Source organism: Mesoplodon densirostris, chromosome 12 (genome assembly GCF_025265405.1).
Source record: "Mesoplodon densirostris isolate mMesDen1 chromosome 12, mMesDen1 primary haplotype, whole genome shotgun sequence".
NCBI lineage: Eukaryota > Metazoa > Chordata > Mammalia > Artiodactyla > Ziphiidae > Mesoplodon > Mesoplodon densirostris.
This window is the reverse complement of record NC_082672.1, coordinates 89,925,563-89,953,341: the sequence shown is the minus strand read 5'-3', so window position 1 is coordinate 89,953,341 and position 27,779 is coordinate 89,925,563. Positions and strand designations below refer to the sequence as shown.

The 27,779-nt window shown below is 38.2% G+C and overlaps 1 protein-coding gene across 1 annotated transcript in view; it reads left to right on the top strand.

The window, feature by feature from the left end:
• Positions 1-27,779, top strand: part of ME1 (malic enzyme 1) — a 182,868-nt gene that overhangs the window by 74,808 nt on the left and 80,281 nt on the right. The window contains exons 4-6 of the mRNA XM_060114418.1: positions 730-805; positions 2,980-3,141; positions 20,413-20,516. Of these exons, the coding sequence (XP_059970401.1) occupies positions 730-805; positions 2,980-3,141; positions 20,413-20,516 (342 nt within the window). The remainder of the gene's footprint in view (positions 1-729; positions 806-2,979; positions 3,142-20,412; positions 20,517-27,779) is intronic.

Sequence of the window (27,779 nt, the reverse complement as noted above, 5' to 3'; positions counted from 1 at the left end):
TTGTATTGTTTGTATGTTAATAATGATATCTATAATAACAGTTTTAGTACATCAACTCTGTTATCAACATGACTTTTAGCACCTGACTCTGGTTGATTGGTGTTCAGTTAGCACAGGATTGAGGTTAGAGGGGACAAGAAAAGAATAAAGTTTTGGCTAGAGAGATTAATCATAAACTTGGTAAGGGAACTTGGTTTTGGGTGGGGCTCGGTTTCAGGGTTTCCCAAGTAACTTCCACATGAAAGGACTGCTCACCATGTGTCTGTCACTTCAGTCCTCCCCATAGGGGTCTTCACACTGTGAATACGTAACAATGGAATATACACTGAAAATGCCTATGTACATGTGCTTCATGCTGTTTTTCAAAGTGCTTTTACATGTATTATCTTATTTAATGAAGACTGTGACTAAATCTATGTGTGGAAATGATAATGCTATTTAAATTCTCTGTGTATAAAAGTAGTGAATATTTCTTTAATTAAGAAGTATTTAAGAATATGTAATATAAGAGTGAAGCTACCTTTATTGTAGATGTGGATATATCATTTAAAATAATTTCTCCCTTACTTATAAGATTCTTGCCCCATATGTGTTTAAGGAAATAATTTTCACTAGTTGGATAAAAATGGAGGTATATTACATGGATTTGAAAAGTTTTTAAAAAAAGTTCGTGATAATGTGACAAGTCTGAAGTAAATTGAAATTACTCCTTTTTTTTTCCCCTGTCAGAGGTCTCTTTATTAGTATCCATGATCGAGGGCATATTGCTTCTGTTCTTAATGCATGGCCAGAAGATGTCATCAAGGTAAGTTAGTTAACACGTTTTCCCACTGCGGCACATTTGTTCTTTTTCCTATCTCACAACAGGCTGACACTTTTCACCATACTATGTAGCATTCACCAGCTTTTCTATTTATATCCCTTTGGTTTTTGCATAGTGGATTAATTTTATTCTGATACCATTTGGATTCTAAGTTTCACCATTATTTCCATCAGATTTCTTAGTATTTCTTTATTCATTGTAAGTTATGATAAGTGTTGAAAAAATGTTGAAGTAGTGTCTGAGTTTCTTTGAGCAAACTCCTTTTTCTTTTGTGTTTAATCATCCACTAAGAGGAATCAAGGTAGGCAAAACTCTTAATCCATTTCCTTTACCGTGGTGACCTGAAGTATCTAAACTGACTCCCCTCTGGGAGTGAGCTAATGAAAATAGAATAATAATAGTATCTGCCGTTTGGTAGCTTTCTGAGTGAGCCACTTTACCTGGATTAACTCATGGAGTGTCATGACAATTCCATGGGGAAAGGAAGGCACAGGTGGGTTACATCGTAGTGCGTGCTGATGGTGGGGATTGAATGCAGGTGTCTCAAGTTGCCTTCTCCAAAACAGCCTAACATACTGACCCTTTTCAATGGAAAATTTGACAAAGATCAACTTTATGGAATATGCAAAAATAATTTTCACCCACTTTTGGGTGAAATGTATATATGTATTTTTAAGTTAGTTAAAAGTACATATATACATGTACATATTTACTTTTAAGGCAGGTCTTTAAGAGCTGCATAATACAGGTGAACAGAAAACTAAATGAAAATCCCTCAAACTTTTAAAATATATGTTCTGCATTATAGTGTGGTAGAAAAACCCTGCACTAGGAGTTAACACACTCGGGTCCTGGTTCTTTGATATTAATGAGGTAAATCACCGTAGGCAAATTATTTCAGTTCTCTTATCTTCTGTTTCCTAATCTGTAAGAGGCATAGACTGAATGTACTCCAAATTCCCCTTTGCTTCTAAAATGCTATGACTCTGTACATTAGTCCTTATGATAATAATGGTACTAATATCTAAAATATTTTTGAGAATTCATAATATACCAGGTAATATGGTAAGTTCTTTGTTTATCATGATTTAATTGTATTGAATCATAGATTTATTCAATTAATTAATGTTTTTGATTGTTTACTATGTGCCAGATGCTGTGCTAGATGTTGGTGTACAGTAGTGAGCACAACAGAGTTGGCTCCTAATTTTATGCAGCTACTCTGAAAAGTACATTTATCATTTGTATTTTTATAAATAAGAAACAGAAGCTTTAATTCATCAGTTTATCTAAGGTCAAATAACTGACATTTTTTCTAGGCTCCATAGATATGACAAGTGTAGCAGTTTGTAGAAAATCTAATTGTGTTTCACAAAATTGGTTTTACTTAAATTCATGTGATGGCCATGAATCACAGAATACAGATGATAGGTGCATTAATTTCAATAAAGGTAACAAAGTACTTAGCATTAAAATCTCCACATGATTAAAATGTATGCTTTGTAGATATTCAAGATGATTAGAAATAAACTAAACAAAATTCATTGTCTAATGTTACTCTACTATCAGGTAAGAGTAGTAATAGGCTGTGCTTGGCATATTTCAAAGATGGTAGAACAATATCCAGTGTTACAGGAGTTAAAGAGGATGGATCGACATCGTTGTGAAATGAGGAGGGTGCATAAACTAAACATCAGAGCACTGGGGACTCCTGAGCAATGATTTAACCATGGACTCTCCCCTAATGGTACTCCAAGTGGATGTGACTAGTTTCAAAGCTGTTCTAAGGTTCACTTTAGTTCCCAGTTTGTGCTCTTATCTACCTGTACTCTGCCCACTTACTCCTCCTGATTGAAGACTGAGTTATTTGAGTTGTTTGAATCTTTATGGGCATACCTTGTCTTCTTTTTTCAACAACCAAACAATCATATATATGTATTTTAAAAATACATTTAAAATGCATATATCGAATTTATTTATTCTCCCCAGTCTTCCACACTTAATGATCATATAAAATCTTTTCCATGTATATCCAATTTATGCTTTTTGACAGCTTAGTATTTCATTGCATAAATATTAACTTCAGAAACAGAGTAGGACCTATGCCCCGGAATTTGCAAACATCTATTAATAGATATTTTTTCTTTTTCTTTGAGGCTATTGTGGTGACTGATGGAGAGCGTATTCTTGGCCTGGGAGACCTTGGCTGTAATGGGATGGGCATCCCCGTGGGTAAACTGGCTCTGTATACAGCTTGTGGAGGGATGAATCCTCAACAGTGTCTGCCTGTCATGCTGGACGTGGGAACAGAAAATGAGGTAAACAATTTAAGTCTATAACACAGCTCTACACCTTAAAAAGTAGTACCATATTTCTGCATTTTGAGATTATTTCAGGAACTTAATGAAATTCATCTTTTTTGTTTGGTTCTTTCTCTCTCCTCAAACCCATCCCCCGACCCTTATAAAGAAATTATTTTGCTTTTCCTTCCCCCTTCCCCTTTTCTGTAATGTGATTAATTTTTTAGCAGCTTCTTTAGTGTTTTAGTATCCTTTGATGAGCACTTACACTATTATTCTATAGAGTATATGTTTTACTTTAAGATATCCTTGTTACTTTTAAAAAAAAAAAGTATTATTTTTATACTAGGCAGGAACTAACCCCAAAGAATTTATTAAGTTTAGTCAGTCTGAAATCTTGTTCTAAAAATCTGTATTGAGTCTGTGGTAGATGATTTGGAGTTTAGCATTTCTCTTTCCTGCATCGATATTTTAGAATCTTAACGTTATATATCAAGTAGTACATATTTTGCTCATCTGTAATTGCTAATATTTAGATTAGTTGTTAGTGATAGATACTATAAACTAAAGATAGAGTTTTATGAAATAGAAATGAAAAATAATGGTCAGTTAAGATAGACTTTTCAAAAGTTCCCTGTAAATATCAAACCTAGATCTTTATCATGTTGAGGTATATTCTCTCTGTACCTACTTTTTGACAGTTTTTATCATAAATGGCTGTTGAATTTTGTTAAAAGTCTTTTTGGCATCTGTTGAGATGATCATATGATTTCTTTTTAAAAAAATAAATTTTATTTATTTATTTATTTATTTATTTATTTATGCCTGCGTTGGGTCTTCATTGCTGTGCGTGGGCTTTCTCCAGTTTCAGCGAAGTGGGGGGGGCTACTCTTCATTGCAGTGTGAGGGCTTCTCCTTGTGGTGGCTTCTGTTGTTGTGGAATACGGGCTCTAGGCCTGCAGGCTTCAGTAGCTATGGCACACGGGCTCAGTAGCTGTGGCTTGCGGGCTCTAGAGTGCAGGCTCAGTAGTTGTGGCGCACGGGCTTAGTTGCTCTGTGGCATGGGATCTTCCCGGACCAGGGCTTGAACCCGTGTCCCCTGCATTGGCAGGCGGATTCTTAACCACTGTGCCACCAGGGAAGTCCCAATCATATGATTTTTTTATTGTCCAATTTGTTAATGTGGTATCTCACATTAATGTGTTACATCACATTGATTTGCAGATATTGAACCATACTTGCATTCCTGGGGTAAATCCCACTTGATCATGGTGTTTGATCCTTTTAATGTATTGTTGAATTTGTTTTGCTAATATTTAGTTTAGGATTTTTGCTTCTATGTTCGTCAGTGATATTGGCCTGTAATTTTCTTTTTTTGTGTGTGACATCCTTGTCTGATTTTTATATCAGGGTGATAGTGGCCTTGTAGAATGAGCTTGGAAGCATTCCTTTCTTTTCAAGTTTTTGGAAGTTTGAGATGGTTAGGTGTTATCTCTTCTTTAAATGTTTTATAGAATTTTCCTGTGAAGCCTTATGGTCCTGGACTTTCGTTTCTTGGGAGTTTTATTTTTATTATTATTGATTTAATTTCATTACTTGTAATAAGTCTTTTCATATCTTATATTTCTTCCTGATTCAGTTTTTGGGAGATGTAAATTTCTAGGAAATTATCCATTTCTAATAGGTTGTCCCTTTTGTTGGCATGTGATTTTTCATGTAATCTCTTATGATCCTTTGTATTTCGATGGTGTCTGTTGTAACTTCTCATCTTTCATTTCTGATTTTATATATTTGGGCCCTTTCTCTTTTTTTCTTGATGAGTCTGGGTAAAGGTTTATTAATTTTGTTTATCTTTACAAAAGACCTTATTTTCATTGGTCTTTTCTGGTTTTTTTTAGTCTCAATTTCATTTATTTCTGCTCTGATCTTTATGATTTCTTTCCTTCTACTAACTTTGGGTTTTGTTCTTTCTTCTTTCTATAGTTCCTTGAGGTGTAAGGTTAGATGGTTTATTTGAGATTTTTCTTGTTTCCTGAGGTAGGCATGTATAGCTATAAACTTTCCTCTTAGAAATGCTCTTGCTCGGTAATATAGGGTTTCTTTTTTATTTTTGTTTTAATCGAGGTATAGTTGATTTACAATATTATATAAGTTTCAGGTGTCCAACACAGTAATTCACAGTTTTAAAAGGTTATATCACATTTACAGTTATTATAAAATATTGGCTATAGTCCCTGTGTTGTACAATATGTCCTTGTAGCTTATTTATTTTATACATAGCAGTTTGGAACTCTTAAGCTCCTACCCCTCTCTTGTCCCTTACCCCTTCTCTCTCCTCACCGATAACCACTAGTTTGTTCTCTATATCTATGATTCTGTTTCTTTTATATTCACTAGTTTGTTTTATTTTTGAGATTCCACATATAAATGATATACAGTATTTGTCTTTCTCTGTCAAACTTATTTCACTTAGCATAATACCATCCAAGTCTGTCCATGTTATAAAAGGCAAAAGTTCATTCTTCTTATGGCTGAGTAGTATTCCATTGTATATATATATGCCACATCTTTATCCATTCATCTGTTGATGGATACTTAGGTTGCTTCCATATCTTTGCAATCGTAAATAATGCTGCTGTGAACATTGGGGTGCATGTATTTTTTCGAATTAGTGTCTTTGTTTTCTTCGGATATATACCCAGGAGTGAAATTGTTGGGTCATTTGGTAGTTTTGTTTTTAATCTTTTGAGAAACCTCCACAGTGTTTTCCACAGTGGCTGCACCAATTTACACTCCCACCAAAAGTGTACGAGGGCTCCCTCTTCTCCACATCCTCACCAACATTTGTTGTTTGTAGTCTTTTTGATGATAACCATTCTGACAAATGTGAAGTGATATCCCATTGTGGCTTTAATGTGCATTTTTCTGATGATTAGTGATGTTAAGCATTGTTTCATGTGTCTGTTGTCCATCTCTAAGTCTTCTTTGGAAAATTGTCTAGTCATTTCTTCTGCCCATTTTTTTTTTTTTTTTTTTTTTTTTGCGGTACGCGGGCCTCTCACTGTTGTGGCCTCTCCCGTTGTGGAGCACAGGCTCCGGACGCGCAGGCTCAGCGGCCATGGCTCACAGGCCCAGCCGCTCTGCGGCATGTGGGATCTTCCTGGACCGGGGCACGAACCTGTGTCCCCTGCATCGGCAGGTGGACTCGCAACCACTGTGCCACCAGGGAAGCCCTTCTGCCCATTTTTTAATTGGGTTGTTTTTTTATTTTTTATTTGTTTGTTTATTTATTTATTTTTGCTGTGTTGGGTCTTCGTTTCTGTGCGAGGGCTTTCTCTAGCTGTTGCGAGCGGGGGCCACTCTTCATTGCAGTGCGCGAGTCTCTCACTGTTGTAGCCTCTCTTGTTGCGGAGCACAGGCTCCAGATGCATGGGCTCAGTAGTTGTGGCTCATGGGCCTAGTTGCTCCGCGGCATGTGGGATCCTCCCAGACCAGGGCTCGAACCCATGTCCCCTGCATTAGCAGGCCGATTCTCAAGCACTGCACCATCAGGGAAGCCCCCCGGGTTGTTTTTTTTAACATGAGCTGTGTATATATTTTGGATATTAACCTTTTATTGGTTATATCATTTGCAAATATTTTCTTCCATTCATTAGGTTGTCTTTTTGTTTTGTTGATGGTTTTCTTTCCTGAGCAAAAGCTTTTAAGTTTAATTAGGTCCCATTTGTTTATTTTTGCTTTTGTTTCCTTTAGGAGACAAACTCAAAAAAATCTTGGTATAATTTATGTCAAAGAGTGTTCCACCTACATTTTCTTTTAGGAGTTTTATGGTTTCTGGTGTTACATTTAGGTCTTGAATCTATTTTTTTTTGTGTGGTACGCGGGCCTCTCACTGTTGTGGCCTCTCCCGTTGCGGAGCACGGCTCCGGATGCGCAGGCTCAGAGGCCGTGGCTCACGGGCCCAGCCGCTCCATGACGTGGGATCTTCCCGGACCGGGGCACGAACCCGTGTCCCCTGCATCGGCAGGCGGACTCTCAACCACTGCGCCACCAGGGAAGCCCTTGAATCCATTTGGATTTTAGTTTTGTGTATGATATTAGAGAATGTTCTAATTTCATTCTTGTGCATGGAGCTGTTCAGTTTTCCCAGCACCACTTATTGAACAGACTGTCTTTTCTCCATTTCATATTCTTGCATCCTTTGTCATAGATTAATTGACCACAAGTGTGTGGGTTTATTTCTGAGCTCTCTATTCTGTTCCATTGATTTATGCATCTGTTTTTGTTCCAGTATCATACTGTTTTGATTATTGTAGCTTTTAATGTAATCTGAGGTCAGGGAGCCTGATTCCTCCAGCTCTGTTCTTTCTGAAGATTGTGTTGGCTATCTGAGGTCTTTTGTGTTTCCATACAAATTTTAAAAATTATTTATTCTAGTTCTGTGAGAAATGCCCTTGGGATTGCATTGAATCTATGCACTGCCTTGGGTAGTATGGTCATTTTAACAATATTAATTCTTCCAGTCCATGAACACATAATATCTTTCCATCTGTTTGTGTCATCTTCAATTTCTTTCATCACTGTCTGATAGCTTTCTGAGTACAGGTCTTTTACCTCCTTAGGTAGGTTTATTCCTAGGTATTTTATTCTTTTTGATGTGATGGTAAATGGAATTGTTTCCTTAATTTCTCTTTTTGATCTTTTGTTGTTAGTGTATAGGAATGCAAGAGATTTCTGTGTATTAGTTTTGTATCCTGCAACTTTACCAAATTCATTGATGAGCTGTAGTAATTTTCTGGTAGCATCTTTAGGATTTTCTATGTATAGTATCATGTCATCTGCAAACAGTGACAGTTTTACTTCTTCTTTTCCAATTTGGATTCCTTTTATTTATTTTTCTTCTGTGATTGCCGTGGCTAGGACTTCCAAAACTATGTTGAATAAAAGTGGTCACAGTGGACATACTTGTCTTGTTCCTGATCTTAAGAGGGAATGCTTTCAGCTTTTCACCACTGAGAATGATGTTAGCTGTGGGTTTGTCATATATGGCCTTTATTATGTTGAGGTAAGTTCCCTGTATGCCCATTTTTGGAGAGTTTTTATCATAAATTGGTGTTGAATTTTGTCAAAAGCTTTTTCTGCATCTGTTGAGATGATTATGTGGTCTTTATTCTTCAGTTTGGTAATGTGATGTATCACACTGATTGATTTGCGAATATTGAAGAATCCTTGCATCCCTGGATAAATCTCACTTGATCAGGGTGTATGATCCTTTTACTGTATTGTTGGGTTCGGTTTGATAGCATTTTGTTGAGGATTTTTGCTTCTGTGTTCATCAGTGACATTGGCCTGTAATTTTCTTTTTTGTGAGTCTTCATCTGATTTTGGTATCAGGCTGATGCCAGCCTTGTAGATGGAGTTTGGAAGTGTGCCTTCCTCTGTAGTTTTTTGCAATAGTTTGAGAAGGAATGGTGTTCAGTCTTTTCTAAACGTTTGGTAGAATTCATCGTTGAAGCCATTTGATCTTGGTGGGAGTTTTAAAATTACTGAATCAGTTTCATTACTGGTAATAGGTCTGTTTACATTTTCTACTTCTTCCTGGTTTAGTCTTGGGAGATTGTACATTTCTAGGAATTTGTTCATTTCTTCTAGGTTGCCATTTTGTTTGTTTGTCATAGTCTCTTATGATCCTCTGTATTTCTGCGGTGTTGGTTGTAATTTCTCCGTTTTCATTTCCGATTTTATTGATTAGGGCCTTCTCCCTTTTTTTTCTTGAGGAGTCTGGCTAAAGGTTTATCAATTTTGTTTATCTTTTCAAAGAACCAGTTCTTAGTTTCATTGATCTCTTCTCTTCTTTTCTTTCTTTCTTTCTTTTTTAAGTTTCTATTTTATTTATTCCTGCTCTGACCTTTATGATTTCTTTCCTCCTACTAACTTTTGAGTTTTGCTTGTCCTTTTGTAGCTCCTTTGGGTGTAAGGTTGGGTTGTTTGTTTGAGATTTTTCTTGTTTCCTGAGGGAAGCTTATATGAATATAAACTTCCATCTGAGAACTGCTTTTCTGCATCCCATAGATTTTGGAGCATTGTGTTTTCATTTTCATTTGTCTCCAGGTATTTTCTGGTTTCCTCTTTGATTTCTTCAGTGAGCCATTGGTTGTTTAGTAGCATATTGTTTAGCCTCCACGCGTTTGTGGTTTTTGCTCTTTTTTTCCTTTTAGTTGATTCCTCGTCTTATAGCATTGTGGTTAGAAAATATGCTTGATATGATTTCAGGTTTTTAAATTTACTGAGCCTCGTTTTGTGGTCTAGCGTGATCTTTCCTGAGAATGTTCCATGTGCACTTGAAAAGAATGTGTATTATGCTGTTTTTGGATGGAATGTTTTATAAATCTATTAAGTCCATCTGGTCTAATGTGTCATTTAAGGCCAGTGTTTCCTTCTTGTTTTTCTGTGTAAATGATATGTTCATTAATATAAGTGGGGTGTTAAAGCGACTTACCATTATTGTATTACTGTCACTTTCTCTGTTTATGTTGTTAATACTTGCTTTATGTATTTAAGTGCCCCTATGTTGGTCATATATATTTTTAATTGTTATATATTCATCTTTGGTTGATCCCTTTATCGTTATGTAATGTGCTTTATGTCTTGTTATAGTCTTTAAGTCTATTTTGTCTTATATAATTGTTGCTATCCAAGCTTTTTCATAGAATTATTTTTTTCATCCCATCCCTTACAGTCTGTCTGTCTTTTGATCTGTAGTGAATCTGTTTTAGGCAGCATATAGATGGTTCTTTTTTTTAAAAAAAAAAATCTATTCAGCCACTTTATGTCTTTGATTGGAGCATTTAATTCATTTACCTTGACAGTAATTGTTGATAGGTATATACTTATTGGCATTTTAAAATGCCAATGCTTTTTGGTTGTTTTTATAGTTTTTCTCTGTTCCTTTTTTTTTTCTCTTGTGATTTGATTAGTATCTCTAATGTTAAGTTTGGATTCCTTTCTCTTTATTTTTCATGTATCTATTATAGTTTTTTTGTTTGTGGTTATATAAGGTTCATATATAGCAATCTTACATATAGGTGTCTGTTTTAACTTGATGATCTCTTAAGTTTGAATGCATTCTAACAGCCCTACATTTTTACTCATCTCTTCCCCCACCATTTATGTCTGATGTCATATTTTACATCTTTTTATTTTGTATATTCCTTAACTACTTATGTTAGATATAGATGATTTTACTACTTTTTTCTTTTAACCTTTCTGCTAGCTGTATAAGTAGTTGGTCCATTACCTTTACTGTATGTTTGCCTTTACCAGTGAGATTTTTCTTTTTGTAATTTCCATATTTCTAGTTGTGGCTTTTTCTTTTTCACTTAGAGAAGTCCCTTTAACATTTTTTGTATAGCCGGTTTAGTGGTGCTGAACTCTTTTATCTTGTGCTTGTCTGTAAAGCTTTTTATCACTCCTTCAAATCTGGATGGTAACCTTGCTGGGTAGAGTATTCTTGGTTGTAGGGTTTTTCCTTTCAACACTTTGAACGTATTGTGCCACTCCCTTTGACCTATAAAGTTTCTACTGAAAAGTCAGCTGATAGTCTTATGGGAGTTTCCTTGTATGTAACAAGTTGTTTTTCTCTAGCTGCTTTTAGGATTCTCTCTTTATCTTTAATTTTTGCCATTTTAATTATAATGTGTCTTGGTGTGGACCTCTTTGGGTTCATCTCCTTTGGGACTCTCTGTGCTTCTTGGACCTGGATGTCTGTTTTCTTCCCAAGGTTAGGATAGTTTTCAGCTATTATTTCTCCAAATAAATTCTCTGCCCCTTTCTCTCTCTTCTTTTGGGACCTCTATAATGTGAATGTTAGTACGCTTCATGTTGTTGCAGAGATCTCTTAATCTGTCCTTATTTTTTTACAATTCTTTTTTCTTTTTTCTGTTCATCTTGGTTAATTTCCACTACTCTCTCTTCCAGTTTACCAATCCATTGCTCTTTATCGTGTAATCTGCCATTGATTCCTTTAGTGTATTTTTTTTTTTTCTTTTTTTTTTTTGTGGTACGCGGGCCTCTCAGTGTTGTGGCCTCTCCCATTGCGGAGCACAGGCTCTGGGTGCGCAGGCTCAGCGACCATGGCTCATGGGCCCAGCCGCTCCACAGCATGTGGGATCCTCCCAGACCAGGGCACGAACCCGTGTCCCCTGCATCAGCAGGTGGACTCTCAACCACTGCGCCACCAGGGAAGTCCCCTTTAGTGTATTTTTATTTCAGTTATTATATTCTTCAATTCTGTTTGGTTCTTCTTTATATTTTTATATTTTCTAACTGTTGAAATTCTCACTGTATTCATCCATTTTTCTACCAAATTTGGTGAGCATATTTATGATCATCACCTTGAACTGTTTATTGGATATATTGCTTATCTCCATTTTATTTAGTTCTTTTTTTTGAGGTTATGACTTATTCCTTCTTTTGGAACAAATTCTTCTGTTTCCTTGTTTTGCCTAATTCTTGTGTTTTTTTCTACGTGGTAGGTAAACTGGTTACGTTTCCCAGTGTTGGAGAAGTGGCCTTATGTAGATGTCCTATGGGGCCCAGTAGTACTCTCCTCTCTGGTTACCAGAGCCAAATGTTCTAGGGGTACACTCTGTGTGGGCTGTGTGCATCCTTCTGTTTTGGCAGGGCCAACTACTATGGGCATGCTGGTAGGCAGGGCTGGTTTCCGCCTTGGTTGACTGGGAGGCCATGCCTCCTGAGGTGGCTGTGGGCCAACTGGATGGGAGGGTAGGCCTTCTGTGTGTTTGGCTGTGTAACCCAGGGTGGCACGGGACTGCTACCAGTCTGCTGGTGGGTGAGGCTGGGTCCCTGCATGGCTCTTTGTGCAGCTGGGGAGCCTGGGACTGATGCTGGCCTGCTGGAGTATGGGGCCTGGACCCTGGTGCTAATAGACTAGAGGGAAGATTTCAGAATGGTGCTTTGCTAGAGCCAGTATTATCATAGTAGAATGAGCTCCTCAAAATGGCTGTTGCCACCACTTCTTCCTCCGAGGGCAGTTCCAGTTGCTTCCTGCATCTTTAGGTGGCTCTCTAAGGTCAGCAAGCGTGTTGGACCCAGGCCCCTGCCTCTGTGCGTGTGAGATTTTGCTTATACTTTTTAGGAGCCAAGTCTCTGTTTCCTACAGTCCTCCAGCTCTCCCAAAGAGAAACCCCACTGGTTTTCAAAGCCAGATACTCTGGGGGCTCATCTTCCCAGTGCAGGAGTCTGACGTGGGCGCAGACATCCTCGCTCCTTGGGGAGAACCTCTGATTGTGGTATCCCTCCTGTTTGTGGGTGGCTGACCTAAGCGTGTGGGTCCTGACTCAATGTCATCTCTGCCCCCCACCCATCTCATTGTGATTTCTTCTTTATGTCTTTACTTGTGGAAAGTCTTTTTGGTTAGTCTTCAGGCCTTTTTCTTAGATAATTGTTCTATAAGGAGTTGTTATTTTGTTGTGTCTGTGGGAGGAGGTAAGTTTAGGGTCTTCCTACTCCCCCATCTTGGCCACCTCTCAACATTTTATTCTCTTTGTGCTTGCACTGCTACTGTACTGAGAAGACAAAAAGAAAACTTAATTCACTGAAATATGATAGAATGATGGGTTTGTGTGACATGTAATGTAGTTTCTATGTTGCCACTCTGTATTCCACTTTCACATGTGAAAAACCCCTTGTAGTCAAAATATCCTGTAGTCATAATTTTTAATCTCATCCCTTTTGTGAACCTCTGTCCAGTTTTAACACTTGATAATAAAAATACAAAAGCAATTGCTAACAACAGTTAGTTTCTTAGCCAGAATAACTTAGCAAAGTTTTATGAAGGCTAGATCCCTTTTTTATAAATTACAAATGTTTTCCTCTTTCATCATAAACACCTATATTGAGTAGTAGTGAAAGTAAAAAAGGAATTAGCAGCTGATTGATAAGACAGTCCTCACTTGCTGTTAAATCACACTTGCCTACCTTCTTCAATCTCTGCAGCTTACAGCTAAAAGAAATTTAAAGAACAAAGACACTGGAACTGAGCCACAGAAGTACTCACCTAAAAAATACTCGTATTCTTTAAGTTAATAATGCAAAACATTTATTTAGGTAGGATGTGTGTGTTTTTATCTTACCTTTCATCTATTATTTCATAGTCCACGTTTTCTTTAATTTACTTGTGAAGCAGTTGCTATATAAAAGTTATCTTTTACCTGAAGTAAATTGTCTTTGTCTCTTAAGAGCATTCCATACTTTATTTCTTTTTTTTCTGTTGTTGCCAAGTCTTTTATAGAAGTTATATTTATCATTTATCTTTTCTTAAGTAAGTGACCAATATCAAAGCTTGATATTTTACCAAAGATGTGAGTAAATGTTCCTTTTGCCCCTTCCAGTCTTAAAAACTACTACATGTATCACATGGTGTACGTTTGCTTGGGCTGCTGTAACAGTACCATACACTGGGTGGCTTAGCCAATAGAAATTTATTTTTTCACAGTTCTGAAGGCTAGAAGTCCATGATCAAGGTGTCAACAGAGTCGGTTTCTTCTAAGCTCTCTCTCCTTGGCTTGTCTTCCTTCAGTGGTATTTTGTCTCTGTGCATCTGTGTCCTAATTTTTTCTTAGAAGAGCACCAGTTATGTTGGATTAGGGCCCACCCTAGTGACCCCATTTAATTTAATTACCTTTTTAAAGATGCTGCCTGCAAATACAGTCATATTCTGAAATACTGGGGTTAGGACTTGAACATATGAATTTTGGAGGGGCACAATTGAGCCCATAACACATGGTCAGTCTTCAAGAGGGCATGGGCAGTATGAGTGGGAGAATATTGTCTCTACATAGTCAGTTTCTATTAAACTGCTGCTGTGGGTCTCAGCTTTTCTGATTCTAGCTTTATGTTTAGTCTGGCCTTCAGTTCATGTGTACAGTGTATCTAGATCTGGAATCCTTATTGGAACTTAAAGTCACAAAGTTGAAGCCTCTTCCCATTGAGGAGGTTCCCCCTTTTGTTCTAGAAAATGCTCTTCATGTTTGGCATGAAACAGCTGTGTTGGGGAAAAACTGAACAAAAGAAAAACCTTATAGATTTTTCTGTCATATGAACCTGCCATGTATCTTTCAGCACTTGTACAGAAGTCATTGTTGGCAATAGAATGTGACTGGTACTAGGTTTCTATTGCTACCATGACAAATTACTACAAACTTAGTGGCTTAAAGTAGCACAAATATATTACCTTATAGTTCTATAGGTCACAAGCCTGACACAAGTCTCAACAGGCTAAAATCATAAAAGATGTCAGCAGGGCTGAGTTCCACACCCTTGTCTTTTCCAGCTTCTAGAGAAATGCCTCCAGTCCTTGGTTCATGGTCCCCTTTATCTATTTTCAAAGCCAGCAATGTAGTGTCTCTCTGACCCTGTTTCTGTCATCCCATTTCTTTCTCTGACTACAGCCAGAAAAGGTTTTTCGCTTTTAAGGACTCACCTTTACTCACATCTGCAAAGTTTCTTATGCCACAAAAGGTAACGTATTTATAGGTTTGTGGGGCGGAGCATGTCATTATTCTGCCTGCCACATGGTCCCAGCTAGGTTGTCAGCATTTCTCCCTCAACCGCCCTCACTTTTTATCTTTGTCCTTTCATATTATGGGGATTGCTTGCCATCTCAGTCAAGTGATCCTGCATTTGAATGAGTACTAATCGTTATATTGTATAGTAAAGCCAGAGGAGAGAAGGTAATCCCTCAGTTCCCAGCTGAGAACTGGGAACTGGTGTGTATTGGTGTGTATTGTCACATGCTTACTTTTTCATCGTCTCCTCTTACCTCACCCTCTCTAAATTAGGATTATATCAAGGATTTATTCATCTGTTTTCTGAGGCACAACACCAATGCCTTGGGAAAGAGAATGGGGTCTACAGTTTGGTTTTATATGTGCTGTTAAATCTCAGGAACTCCTTGAAGTTTGTGATATATTTCAGAAATACCCATTATATAAACAAAAATAGAAAAAAATTTACCTGAGACAGGAACTTTCGGGGAAGTAGAATAATTTTATTTTAACTTAATAATTTAAGGTTGAAACGAGTGGTTCTCAATATACGTTCCATGAACGAACCCAGTTCAGAATTACTGGGGGCATGTGTTAAAAATGCAAAATGCTGGGCTCCACTCCAGACTTACTGAACCATAGTCAAATTTTAATCATTTTTATTTCCACTGCTTGTTAACATTCATGCCAGCTCGTATGCACGCTGACATTTTAAGTATTGCTTGAGACTCTTGGCTGAGCATTGGCAGTTAGATTACTTAATCATATTGATGACATGAACCAGAAAAACAGCAAAAAGGGGGCTTCCCTGGTGGCTCAGTTGTTGGGAGTCCGCCTGCCGATGCAGGGGACACGGGTTCATGCCCCGGTCCGGGAGGATCCCACGTGAGCCATGGCCGCTGAGCCTGCGCTCCGCAATGGGAGAGGCCACAAGGGTGAGAGGCCCGCGTACCGCAAAAAAACAAAACAAAACAAAACAGCAAGAAGTTTATATTATTTCTTCACAGAATTTGGTTTTTCATTTGCAAATAATGAGTAAATAGCAGCATAGAGTATGATTATCTGTATATTTTAAATATAATTTAAAAATAAATGCTGAAATGGGAAATATTCATAACATTTATGGCAGATAAATATTTAAAATGTTCTTAGTATTCAAAGAACAGTTTCAATTCAATGAGAAAATGTTAAATGTGAAATATACAAATTGCCTAAGGACACATGGTCACAGATAATTTAAAAATGAAGAAATGAGGGCCTCCCTGGTGGCGCAAGTGGTTGAGAGTCCGCCTGCCGATGCAGGGGATACGGGTTCGTGCCCCGGTCTGGGAGGATCCCATATGCCGCGGAGCGGCTGGGCCCGTGAGCCATGGCCGCTGAGCCTGCGCGTCCGGAGCCTGCGCGTCCGGAGCCTGTGCTCCGCAACGGGGGAGGCCACAACAGTGAGAGGCCCGCATACCGCAAAAAAAAAAAAAAAAAAAAAAAAAAAAAAAAAAAATGAAGAAATGAAAGTGGTCAGTAAACTTATGAAAAATGTTTAATGATATTAGAAAAGAAATATGAATGAATACTACTTGATAACATTATATTTAAATATAGTTATATATTTTTAACTTTACTATATATTTTATTTATTATATATTTTACATGTATACTTCAGATACACACACATATATATATGGAAAGATAATACTGTTTCTTTGGTTGCAACAAAATAAACATATTTATTATATGTCACTGGGGAGTGGGGGATTGTTAATTTGTTCATCCTCTCTGGAAGGGCAGAGTTCCAATACAGATCACATATTTTAAAAATGTTCATCTAGTGAGTGATGTGAATATATTCCTATGTGAAAAGGGGTTATAAAACAGTCTATGATATTGTCCCCAATTTGGACAGATAATATTATACATGCATAGATGTAAAGAAAAGGACATAGAAGTATATGCATCAAGGTGCTAGTGGTGGGGTAGTTCTGAATGGGTAGAGCTTATTGGTTTTCTTTGTTTTTGATTTTACATTTCAGCGCTCTCAAATTTTCTGATAGGAAATACTGCTTTTTGTAATGATTTTTAAAAACTTTAGAATATTGAGAAAATATTTTTTATTTCTCAGAAACTTTAGACTGGAATGGTAGAAATGAGAGATATGAACAAGGTAAACATTGATAGTGATTACTATTAACTTCAAATAAAAATTCCCAAGGTTCCAGAGTTGAGACAGTGCTAAGAAGTATGATAATTAATTTTACCAATATATACCCTACTTATCTCCTTTTTGAAACTTTCTTATGTTTCCATATGCTTTTGTCCTTTACTCTCTTTCACAGCCTAAGTTTTTTCCTTCTCACATGCTTCTAAGTCTTTGTAAGTCTTCAGTGACAACAAATGCATTGCGTGCCACACCTCTTGTTAAAGAAGGTCTAATCTTTTTAAAATGTTTGCTTAATACCAAGTCTTTCATTTATTTTCCAACAAAGATCTATTAAGTTTTTACTTTTGACTGTGAGAAGTTTTTAATCCAGTGAATTAATGTCACTTCTGTGCCAGGCTACTTGGTCTATGGTGCCATTATCACAACTGGGTAATCTTGTTAAATTGCTTTTTGTAGATGTTATTTTTTTGTCAGCCAGATCTCCAAGAATGCACTCATTTTTAAAGCTTTAATTATCATGAAATTTTTAAAAAACAGTAATTTTTGACAGAGACATTATGACTGGAAGAATTTTATAACTTCCTGATTTAATTCAAAAGCTTTATCTTGTTCATAAATCTTCATAATTGATTCTTCACTGTAGCAGACTTCTTTATGATATACTTTAATTACTAGCATGGGAAAGAATGAGAGAAAAGAGAAGGGGAAACATGTAACATCTTTTCTCAATTGTGTTCTTTTTCTAATTCACGCTTTAGAAGTCCAACTATATCCCAGACATGGAGAAAGTATTTTAATTCTGGCAGCCATTAGTAGCTCATTGGCACTTCAACATCAACTGTTCAGAATCCTGCCAGTAGATTGTTTAAAGTTTTTAGGCCTCAAGGAACAGCTGGGCTTTACAACAGTACTCAGTTTCAGATTTTACATTTCCTGTGAAATACATTTATATGATTTGATATGTTAACCTCCAGCTAGCCAGAAAGCCTTAACTCATTGTTGTGCAGTACATTATAAGCGGACGACCACATAATGTATTGGCCAAACCAAGGCACTTTCACAATGAAAGAGGATACTATTAGTAATTACACTAGGGCAAGACGTGTGAACTGGGCTATAGTTTCTGTTGTCTGTAAGCAAATTCCAACTTAGGTGACTCAAATGGTTTAACCTTCTTAACAACATAACCACACCTGCCAAACCATATCATTTATCTCTAAACCACCTCCAAACCCAGTGACTTAGAATAATTGCTGTTTTATTAATGTTCTTGATTCCCTGGGATGGCTAGGGGGGCTGGGATGCTTGGGACAGCTTAGGCTTTCTCCATAGAGATTCTCACCCTTCACACATTGTTCACATTCCACATGTAAAATATGCTCATCTCCATCCTAGGTTTCCAAAAATGTCATCCCAGGAAAAACAGCAGGCCCACAGTTCAGGATCCTGTCATCTAAATCAGGTCTAGATGCAAATGAAGATCCTCGTGTTTTGCTCCTTGGTGTGGCTCCTCCTATATGTTCCCACATACCAAGCATGCAGTGGTGAGGCAGGGACAGAATGACCACAGTCAACACTCCCTTTCAGAATGGCAGGAATAGGAGTCATGGCTCTAAGTGGTTCATAGCAATTCTGAATTCCCAATGGACGTATGTTGCCAGGCCACCTACTTGAGGAGCAGGGAATGTTCTTTGAATAGGCCCAGTTCTTTTTCTTCAGAGTGGTTCTGTAGTTCATTGTTCTCCTAGGCTTTTGGCTCTTCTGTCTGGGCTCTTGGCTCTGTCCTCTGAGATAGTCTTCCTTTTCCATAAGAAATGGCCCCGTTGCATCAGAATGGCTCTCTCAGTCTGCTTCCTGCCTGTGGAAAGTGGAGGATCCAGTGAAGTATTTTCGTTTTGAAGTGTCTCTGTGTCAATTAATCCAAGTAGTACAGTACCTTTAAAAATTTCTTTTCGGCTTTCTGTGTATCAGATTATAGTCTACTACATTAGATAAAGGCCCTACTCACGATTCTTTTCAGAATAGGCCTTCTCCCTATTATTGGTTGACATATCAGAGTGCTGTGGTACCAGTTCCACTGAACTAGGCAAAATGGTCTCCTAGGCTCCACTTTAAATCATTCAGAAGCTTTCAAAAGAGTTATTACAACCACACACTTAATTTGATCTTTGACTACGGGCCTTATTTTACTTTGGAAATCTTTTACAGGCAAGTCTTGTGTCCTCTATATTCTGTTTAAATTTTGCTCACAAGCTGAACATTTCCTTCTTTAGTTCACGTCCATTTTAACCTTCGCACACAGCCAGTTTATGCATTCAGCATTCTGCCTGGAAATCTTTTTAGTCAGAGTCACAAGTTCGTTAGGTACATTTTTCTCTATTCTAAGTTGCTGAAGGTGGCAGTGTTGTCAATTGTTTCACTATTATGTCAAACAGATTGCCATTCTCCCCAGGCTGTAAAAAGTTTGTCTTTGTAATTTCTTTCAGCAGTATTTTGTGGTTTCCAGTATATAGGCCTTCCACATGTTTTGTTAAATTTGTCCCTATGAATTTTATGTTCTGGAATACTATTGTAAGTGGAGTTGTGTATTTTATTTCATTTTCAACTATTAATTGCTAGTATATAGATACACATTTGATTTGTGTAAATTGACCTTATATCCTACAATCATGTTAAATTCATGTATTATTTCTAGTGAATTTTTTGATAGATTCCTTAGCATTTCCCATGTACATGGTCATGTGTGTACAAATAGAAACAGTTTACTTCTTCCTTTCCAATCCTTATTCCTGTTTTTTTCTTTTTCTTGCCTTATTTTAATGGCTAGGATCTCTAGTATGCATAGTGTTGAATAGAAGTGATGAGACTAGATATCCTTGTCTTGTTTCCAATTTTAGGGGAATAGCATTCAGTCTTTCACTGTTAAATATGTTGTTTGTTGTGGGTTTTTCACAGATGCCCTTTATTAGGTTGAGGAATTTCCTTTCTATTCCTAGTTTACTGGGACCTTTTGTTATAATGGGTACATATTACTATATATAAATTATACTTCAATTAAAAACTGATTTCATTAAAAAATTACCTATTCTAAAGCTTAAACAGAGTAGTGTTGCCTGATATATACATATATATATATATGTATATATCAGTTTTAGAAAAAAATCTAAGAAACGAATTGCTATCTTTCCATTTCCTAAGCTAATATGATACTTCAAATCTCAGTATTATTTTTCTTTGTGATGAACTTTGCCTTTTGAATTTTACACAACTGAGAGATTTTAATACCTTTTCTCTCCTCTAGAATAAGACATAAGTATAACAATAATAACATAAGAATGTTTTAAATGTTTAGTAATTATATTTCATATTCTTATTTATAAGCACTGTAGCTATATTATATATAATACTAAATAATAACTCTGTAGGTTAATTCTGAATCAGTATAGCTAGATTTTATTTCCATTTCTATCCTTTTTGTACAGATGAGAAAACTGAGGTTCACTCAGAAAGAGTAAATGACTTGCCTTTAGTTATTTCTATACTTATCGTAACTTTTTTTACAAATAGGAGTTACTTAAAGATCCATTGTACATTGGACTACGGCAGAGAAGAGTGAGAGGTCCTGAATATGATGATTTTTTGGATGAATTCATGGAGGCAGTTTCTTCCAAGTACGTATAATCTTTATTTTATCTATTTTTAAGTTAAATTTCAAAAACTTAAAGATAACCTAACATAATAAACTATAAAAATATCCAAGTATCGTGCAGTATGTTTAATAACTAGAAGTGATTTGAATGAAATATATATATCTCCTCATAATTATTGCTGGCCAAATGATAATCTCATATGTCTCCCCCACCAAAAGTTGTCTCTGTTTCTATCCCTGAAGATACTTTTTTCTTACAAGAATCTTCAGATTCTGTTGTTTGGGAGGCATGATTATGATGAATGAGGCAGTGGCTAGTGACTAAATTACCTGAGCAAGCCTTTTCATGATTATTGGCAGTCTGTACTTTGTTTCTGGCTGCTGATAAAATCTGGTCTTCCATCATCTTTGTGGGTGAATCTGACTCTTGTGGTAGGAGAAGCAGAGGAAGAAGTGAGCATGAGTTAGTACAATCCACAGGGTCCAGAATGGAGCAAGATCCATGAATCTCTGATCAAATCAACTGTATTTGGTTAAGATGCAGTACAATATTTCACCTGGTCTAGGTAGCATTTAATTGTGGACCCAGGGCTACTGTAAATTTTTCCAGTTTTTTTCCTTCAAGGTAGAGACTTCTGCCATAATTTAGTAATATGTTCTGAGACAATTTTGTCACACTAACAGTCATCCCATTTGTTTCTGTATAGTCACAGAAACCATGTACTATTTAAAAACATATATGTTGCTTTGGTTTTTCATAGAAATGAACTCATCACTAGAATCCATTTAACTATAGACATACTTCTCTTTTTTTTATTATAAGTTTTAATTTTAAGAAGTTGAATACAACAGCAGAAAATGCTTTCATCAGCTTGCACAGTATTTAGAATATTTTGAATCTCTTATTACCCAAGATTTTGTGCAGAGTATATTTGCCAATTAGTATGGACTACTTTTTTGCCATTAGTATGGACTGCTACTGATTTATTTATTGTTACTATTTATTAACTTAAACTTATGATAAACTACACTTACTCATAGAAATAGTTGAGAAACTACAGTTTAAGTTCAAGATTTCATGATACAGTTAATTGATAGTAGTTGTTCATGTTTAATTTTAAATTCCTTACCCTGTAAAATTTATGTAAGTTTTTGAAATTATGTGTAACTTTGTAGGTAGCAACATTAATCAAGAGATTGTATAGAGAATACTGCAAGGCTATATGAAAGAAAAGGAAATTCTCAACATATTTGTTTTTCTTGTCTGTGTAAATAAAATATCTTTATATAGATAACTTAAATATACTTACAAAGAAGCTGTTAAAACAAGTTATGAACTTAGCATGTATGGCCTATATACTTAAATGCTGTTGAAATAAAAAGAGAATATTTCCATAATCAGTGAAAAGCTTTCCAGATGAAAAGCTAATTTTGAATAAGCTGTGTCAATCTAGAATCAGAAAAGCTGTTTTTTTTTTTTTTTTTTTAATGTTGAAATGAGAGGTTACCTAGGATCTGTAATAAGGAAATGGGGTTTGACAAGAGTCAACAATAATTTAAAATGTAGAGACCACCTGTAAATCAGGAATTATACTTCTGGGCTCTTCCCAGGGAAAAATCCCACAGGCTTTTCAAAGACACTTCCTGGCAGGACACTACTTTGGGAAAAGTTTTCTAGAAATGAAACCTAGTACTACCAAATTAAATTGGGGAGTAGTCCTGAAGATAAGCCCAAGATTATTTAAAAGGGAAATATAACTTACATTCAAGGTGGAAAATGCCTGTTACAAGTTGGCTTAGCCAGGAATCTGGTTCTGAGATGGAGTTATTAAGGAGTGTGCTTGGAATCAACCCCTTTGGAGGGGGAGGGGACAGAAAAAGAAGTGGATAAAAGAGAAGTTGAGCTGCAACGTTGACCGGCCAACAGCCTTGGGACCACCCCTGCATGCTATTTAGGCCCTTAAGGAAAACTAATTTCCATTCCCCACTCCCCAAGCAACATTATGTTGGTTTTATAATTTACTATCTTGTCAGGGTTGGGATTGGGCAGTTGCAACTTCTTCCTCTTGGCTTTCTCTGCAATTATGTATCTTACCTCATAGGCCAAAGATTTGATACGGGTGTTGTGTCAGTCGCCAAGTATAGGTCTATCCTGGTTCTATATTTGGGGACTGTGGAAATCACCACCGCCTGGGTCTGTGGTCCCAATGGATCCAGTATGAACTAGACCTTGGCCAGGGCACCATTAATTACAGGCCTCCATACGCTTCTAACATGGAGGGACAGCATATTGATGCTTCAGGTCTCCTGGTATCACTGTCAACTATGTGCCCTCAAAATGTTTGGGTATTCCCTGTCCCCAGTGCACAGTGGCTTGAATAAAGGGCTATAGGTCCGTTTAGGGAAGGATTGGGGGAATTCTTATCTTGTATTCTTTTTTTTTTGCGGTACGCGGGCCTCTCACTGTTGTGGCCTCTCCCGTTGCGGAGCACAGGCTCCGGATGCGCAGGCTCAGCAGCCATGGCTCACGGGCCCAGCCACTCCGCGGCATGTGGGATCTTCCCAGACCAGGGCACGAACCCGTGTCCCCTGCATCGGCAGGTGGACTCTCAATCACTGCGCCACCAGGGAAGCCCTATCTTGTATTCTTGCCATGGTGTTGCAAGATCCTCCCTTCTGGAAACTAGGCTTCTTCTTCCATCAGTGAGTCCAAAAATTAGCGAAGGTTTGGAAACTGAGCATGTGATTGGGACTTCACTGGGGCAGCTACCCTCAGCTTTGTGGTCATCCGTCTTTGATTTCTTTTGAATGTACCTATTGAATAGTAGCCTCGTTAGCTTCTTATTTTATCTCTAGGGATGCCATACTCTTATGAATTAGGTCAATAACTGTGGGTCAGCACCCCCTGCACACCAACCTTGCCACTCTCAGGATAATTGTACCTACCTGGCTTCTGGTGGCTTCTGGTCCTCACCTGGTTCTGTTATTCCCATTGCTATTAATGAGCCTGGTTCCATAATCTTTCCTCTGTCACTTCTGACCTTCAGAAGAGAGCCACCACGCAGAACCTAGTAATGTAGATGTCTTCTCACTAATACATTCCTCATGGCTTTGGTAAGTGGTGTGTTTTCTGGGCCTTCCCAGGGAACATCACCATCCAGTGGGGTTCTGGCCTTATGTAGCATGTGCACCCCAGAATGCACTCTGTGAGCCTGTACTCCCCTCTTCTTCTATCTGCCCCCACATTAGCATTTCAGCATTACATGAGCTGTTACTTTGCCCCTGTTTTTAGGAACCATCCTAGTAGCCAGTTTGTACCATCTCCTGAGATTCTTGCTGGTTGTAAATCTTGCATCTCAACACAGTGCCCTCAAATCAATAAACTCTCCCTTATCTCATCTTAAATTCCAGCCCCTTTGGTTAAACACCCTCAGAATTTAATCTTAGATGTACTCTCCTTGCTAATGTAAACTTGCGAGGTCTTGCAGTTCCTTTCTCAAATAGCCTCTTTCTTTTTCCTTTATCAGGCCTCTTACATCCCAAGTGGGTTATATTGTGATATTACCCTAGTTATATAGGCCAGAGTTTCTGGAGAGGAGGTGAGGGTGGACAGATGGGGGGTTACAGAGGCACAGGTTGTCTTATGGGAGAGAAGCCTCTACCTACATCATCCCGAAAAAAGAAGGGGCAGGCCACTTTTGTGGGTTCAGAAAGTTTTGGGGAATCTGGGAATTCAGGATTTGGGGAGGCATCAAACAAGACATCTCATCCCATGTGGCAGGATCCTGTTCTTTTCCAGTCAAGATCCTGACTTAGCACATCTTCTGTGCCTGGAAGTTAGGGAGTTTTTGACTACTCTGATGATTAATCCCTGTTCCTGGTCATTACCTTTCTTTGCCCAAAAGCTGCAGGGTCTGAGAGCATTTTTGTATCTACCAGAGAGTTCCTCTGGCTTTCATGTTGGTGGTTACTTGCCCTTAGCTTTTTTTTTCCTTCAAATTTACAAATGTGTTCTTTTTTTATTTTTTATTTTTTATTTTTATTTATTTTCCCCCTTTTTTTGCGGTACACGGGCCTCTCACTGCTGTGGCCTCTCCCATTGCGGAGCACAGGCTCCGGACGTGCAGGCTCAGTGGCCATGGCTCACGGGCCCAGCCGCTCTGCGGCACATGGGATCCTCCCAGACCGGGGCACGAACCCTCGTTCCCTGCATCGGCAGGCGGACTCTCAACCACTATGCCACCAGGGAAGCCCCATTCTTTAAAAAAAAAAAAAAAAATTTATTGCAGTATAGTTGATTTACAATGTTGTGTTAGTTTCAGGTGTACAGCAAAGTAAATCAGTTATACATGTATTGCCCTTAGCTTTTTATATTCTTTTTCCATTGTCCTTATAGTTTTTATTTCTCCTATGTTTCTCAAACATCATTCTAGCTAAACTGTTCCACTTCTGCTGGTATACCATCCCAACCTACCTCTGGTGAGAGCTTTAACAGGTGGACAGCCAACTTGTGCCAGGGGTTCTCTGTGTCCCACTGGGGTTGGGCTCCTCTTTGCCAGCCAGGCAGCTAGTGACCTAGCTCCAAAGCCCTATCTGATCACCTGCTTTCTCAGACCACTCCTGGGACCATCTGTCACAGATTAGGTTACCTGGGAAGCATATTTTGAAAAGACCTTTACTATTCAGAGGTTTATAGAAGTGCCCTACCCTGTGGAAGGGGTACCCAGGGAGCAGGAATGGGCACAGGGAAAAACTGAGCTGGGATGCAGCACAAGACACCTTCCTCTGGCCCCACGGGGAACTCTGGAACTACAGTGGCTTTTCAGAATTGTCCCCAATTGGGCTGAGATAGCCAAGCCTTTCTATTCCTACATCAGTTAGTCATTGGATGTGTGTCACCCTGAGAAAGAGCGTGACCTATGGTGTAGTGCTCTCTGTAGCTGAGGCAACCCCTGGGGCAACAGTGGGGGATCTGAGAGCCATAACACAATGATATTTAGATTAAGATGAAAACTAAGCAGAAAAAAAGTTTTATGGTTTGTAATAAAGGCAGGTGCTAGAATCCGTAGGATGGACCATATTTCTGATATTCTGTTATAAGTCAGATGGTAGACAAATGCTAGCCTCTGCATAATATTTTTGCTTTGGAAACATTGGCCATTGGAGCAAGCCATTGAGTTACCCCAGGCAACTGTGCCCTAACAGAAGCTAGATCTCTCCAGTGAGAATGTCGTGTCAATCTATTTTTTCTTTCTCATTGTTTTGATTCACTCATTCGTTTGTTGAAAGCCAGGCACTGTGTTTGGTGCTGGGGATATGGGGCTGAATCGGACAAAAATAATCCCTGCCTTTCACATAGCTTCTCTGTTAGAGGAGACAGGTAATAGACAAGAAAATAAGCAAATAAGCAAATGAAAGAATGAAATTTATAGTGAATGCAATGAAGGAAACAGGAAATTGGACTGAGAATAATAGTAAGTCACTTAATTTATATAAATCAGATGAGTGTTATAGATACGAGTTACCTCTTTTATGAAGTCCGTTGTCAAAAGTCATGATACTTTTTAGTCATGGTACTTTTGTTGAAAATTAATATGAGCTCTTTGATTATAGTTAGGTAAATTCATTAACAGTGGAAATCTGAATTCAGAACGTATTGATTGATTAGCCTGGATACTAAGTAGCAGCTCCAATGCAGTACCACAGGTCTGTTTCCCTAGTATTTGCCTTTTCAACGATTTTACCAGTTGGTCCTAGTAATTCTACATCTGAGAATATAGGTTAAGAAAATAATCCCGAATAAGAAATAAGTTCTATGCCCAGATATGTTCACTGAACATTTTTATTACGTGATTTTCTTCCCTCTGCTTCCAGAATAGCACACCCTCCTCGCTTTCCTTCTACCTCACTGGTTGCTCCTTCACACTTCCCTTGGCTTCTTTCTTTTCATTCCCTTGACCTCTATACTTTACCGTACTCCAGGGCTTGGAGCTTTCCTGTTACTTGGTGACCTCGTCTGGTCATTGATCTTTATATCTGTGACTCCAAAATCTGTGTTTGGAGTCTGTATCTCTCCTCTGAACTCCAGGATCATAGTCCACTTCCTCCGTGATGCAGATCTGCACTAGAAAGAGCATATGGAGCCCATGGGGAACTGGACTCCGGACCTCCCACCCACCCCGCCCCGCTCCTGGTATTTCCCACCCAGTAAATGACAGCCCATTCTTCCTGTTCCTGAGATAAAAATCACTAGAGTTATCACTCTGTACCATGCTACTTGCAAAACTTGTTAGCTTTAACTTCAAAATGTATCCAGAGGGCTTCCCTGGTGGCGCAGTGGTTGAGAGTCCGCCTGCTGATGCAGGGGACACGGGTTCATGCCCCGGTCCGGGAAGATTCTACATGCCGCGGAGCGGCTGGGCCCGTGAGCCATGGCCGCTGAGCCTGCACGTCCGGAGCCTGTGCTCCGCAACAGGAGAGGCCACAACAGTGAGAGGCCCGTGTGCCGCAAAAAAAAAAAAAAAAAAAAAGTATCCAGAAACTAGCCATTGCTCGTTGTCTGTATTATGACTTCCCTTATCTGAACCTCTTCTCCCTGATTGTTGGTCACAGTCTCCCGACTAGTTTGGTTCCTACCTTGTTGCCCTTTAGTCTGTTCTCAACACAGAAGCTAAAATGATTGTACGTTAGGTAATTTCTCTGCAGAACGCTGCAAGGGCTTATCATTTCATGCAGAATAAAAATAAGTCCTTGCCCTAGCAAAAAAGGCCCTGAACCATCTGATTCCTTGTTTGCTATTTTTCTAATTAAAGCCAGGCATGCTAATGCCTCAAGCCTTGTCATTTCTTCTCCTTGGAATCCTCCCACCCTCACCTTGCCCAGTTTTCCACATGGCTAGCTCTCTCCTCCTTTAAAGAGATATTTAAAAATTCCTCAAGGGAGTTCCCTGGCAGTCCAATGGTTAGAACTCGGCGCTTTCACTGCCAGGGGCCTGGGTTTGATCTGTGGTCGGGAAACGAAGATCCCATGGCGTGGCAAAAAAAAAATAAATGAATAGAATACAATTTCCTCAAATATCTCTTTCTCAATGAGGTCTTCCTTGAGCAACTTATTTACAATTTTACCCCCAACTCATTTTTCGTCTTCTCTGCATTTATCAGTATCTGACATATTTGTATTTATTTATGTTCTGCCTACATCCTCATGCGGTAAGTTTCATGAGAGCGGGAGTTTATTCTTTCCTTCACTACCATATTCCTGGTTTCTAAAATATTATCCAGCGTGC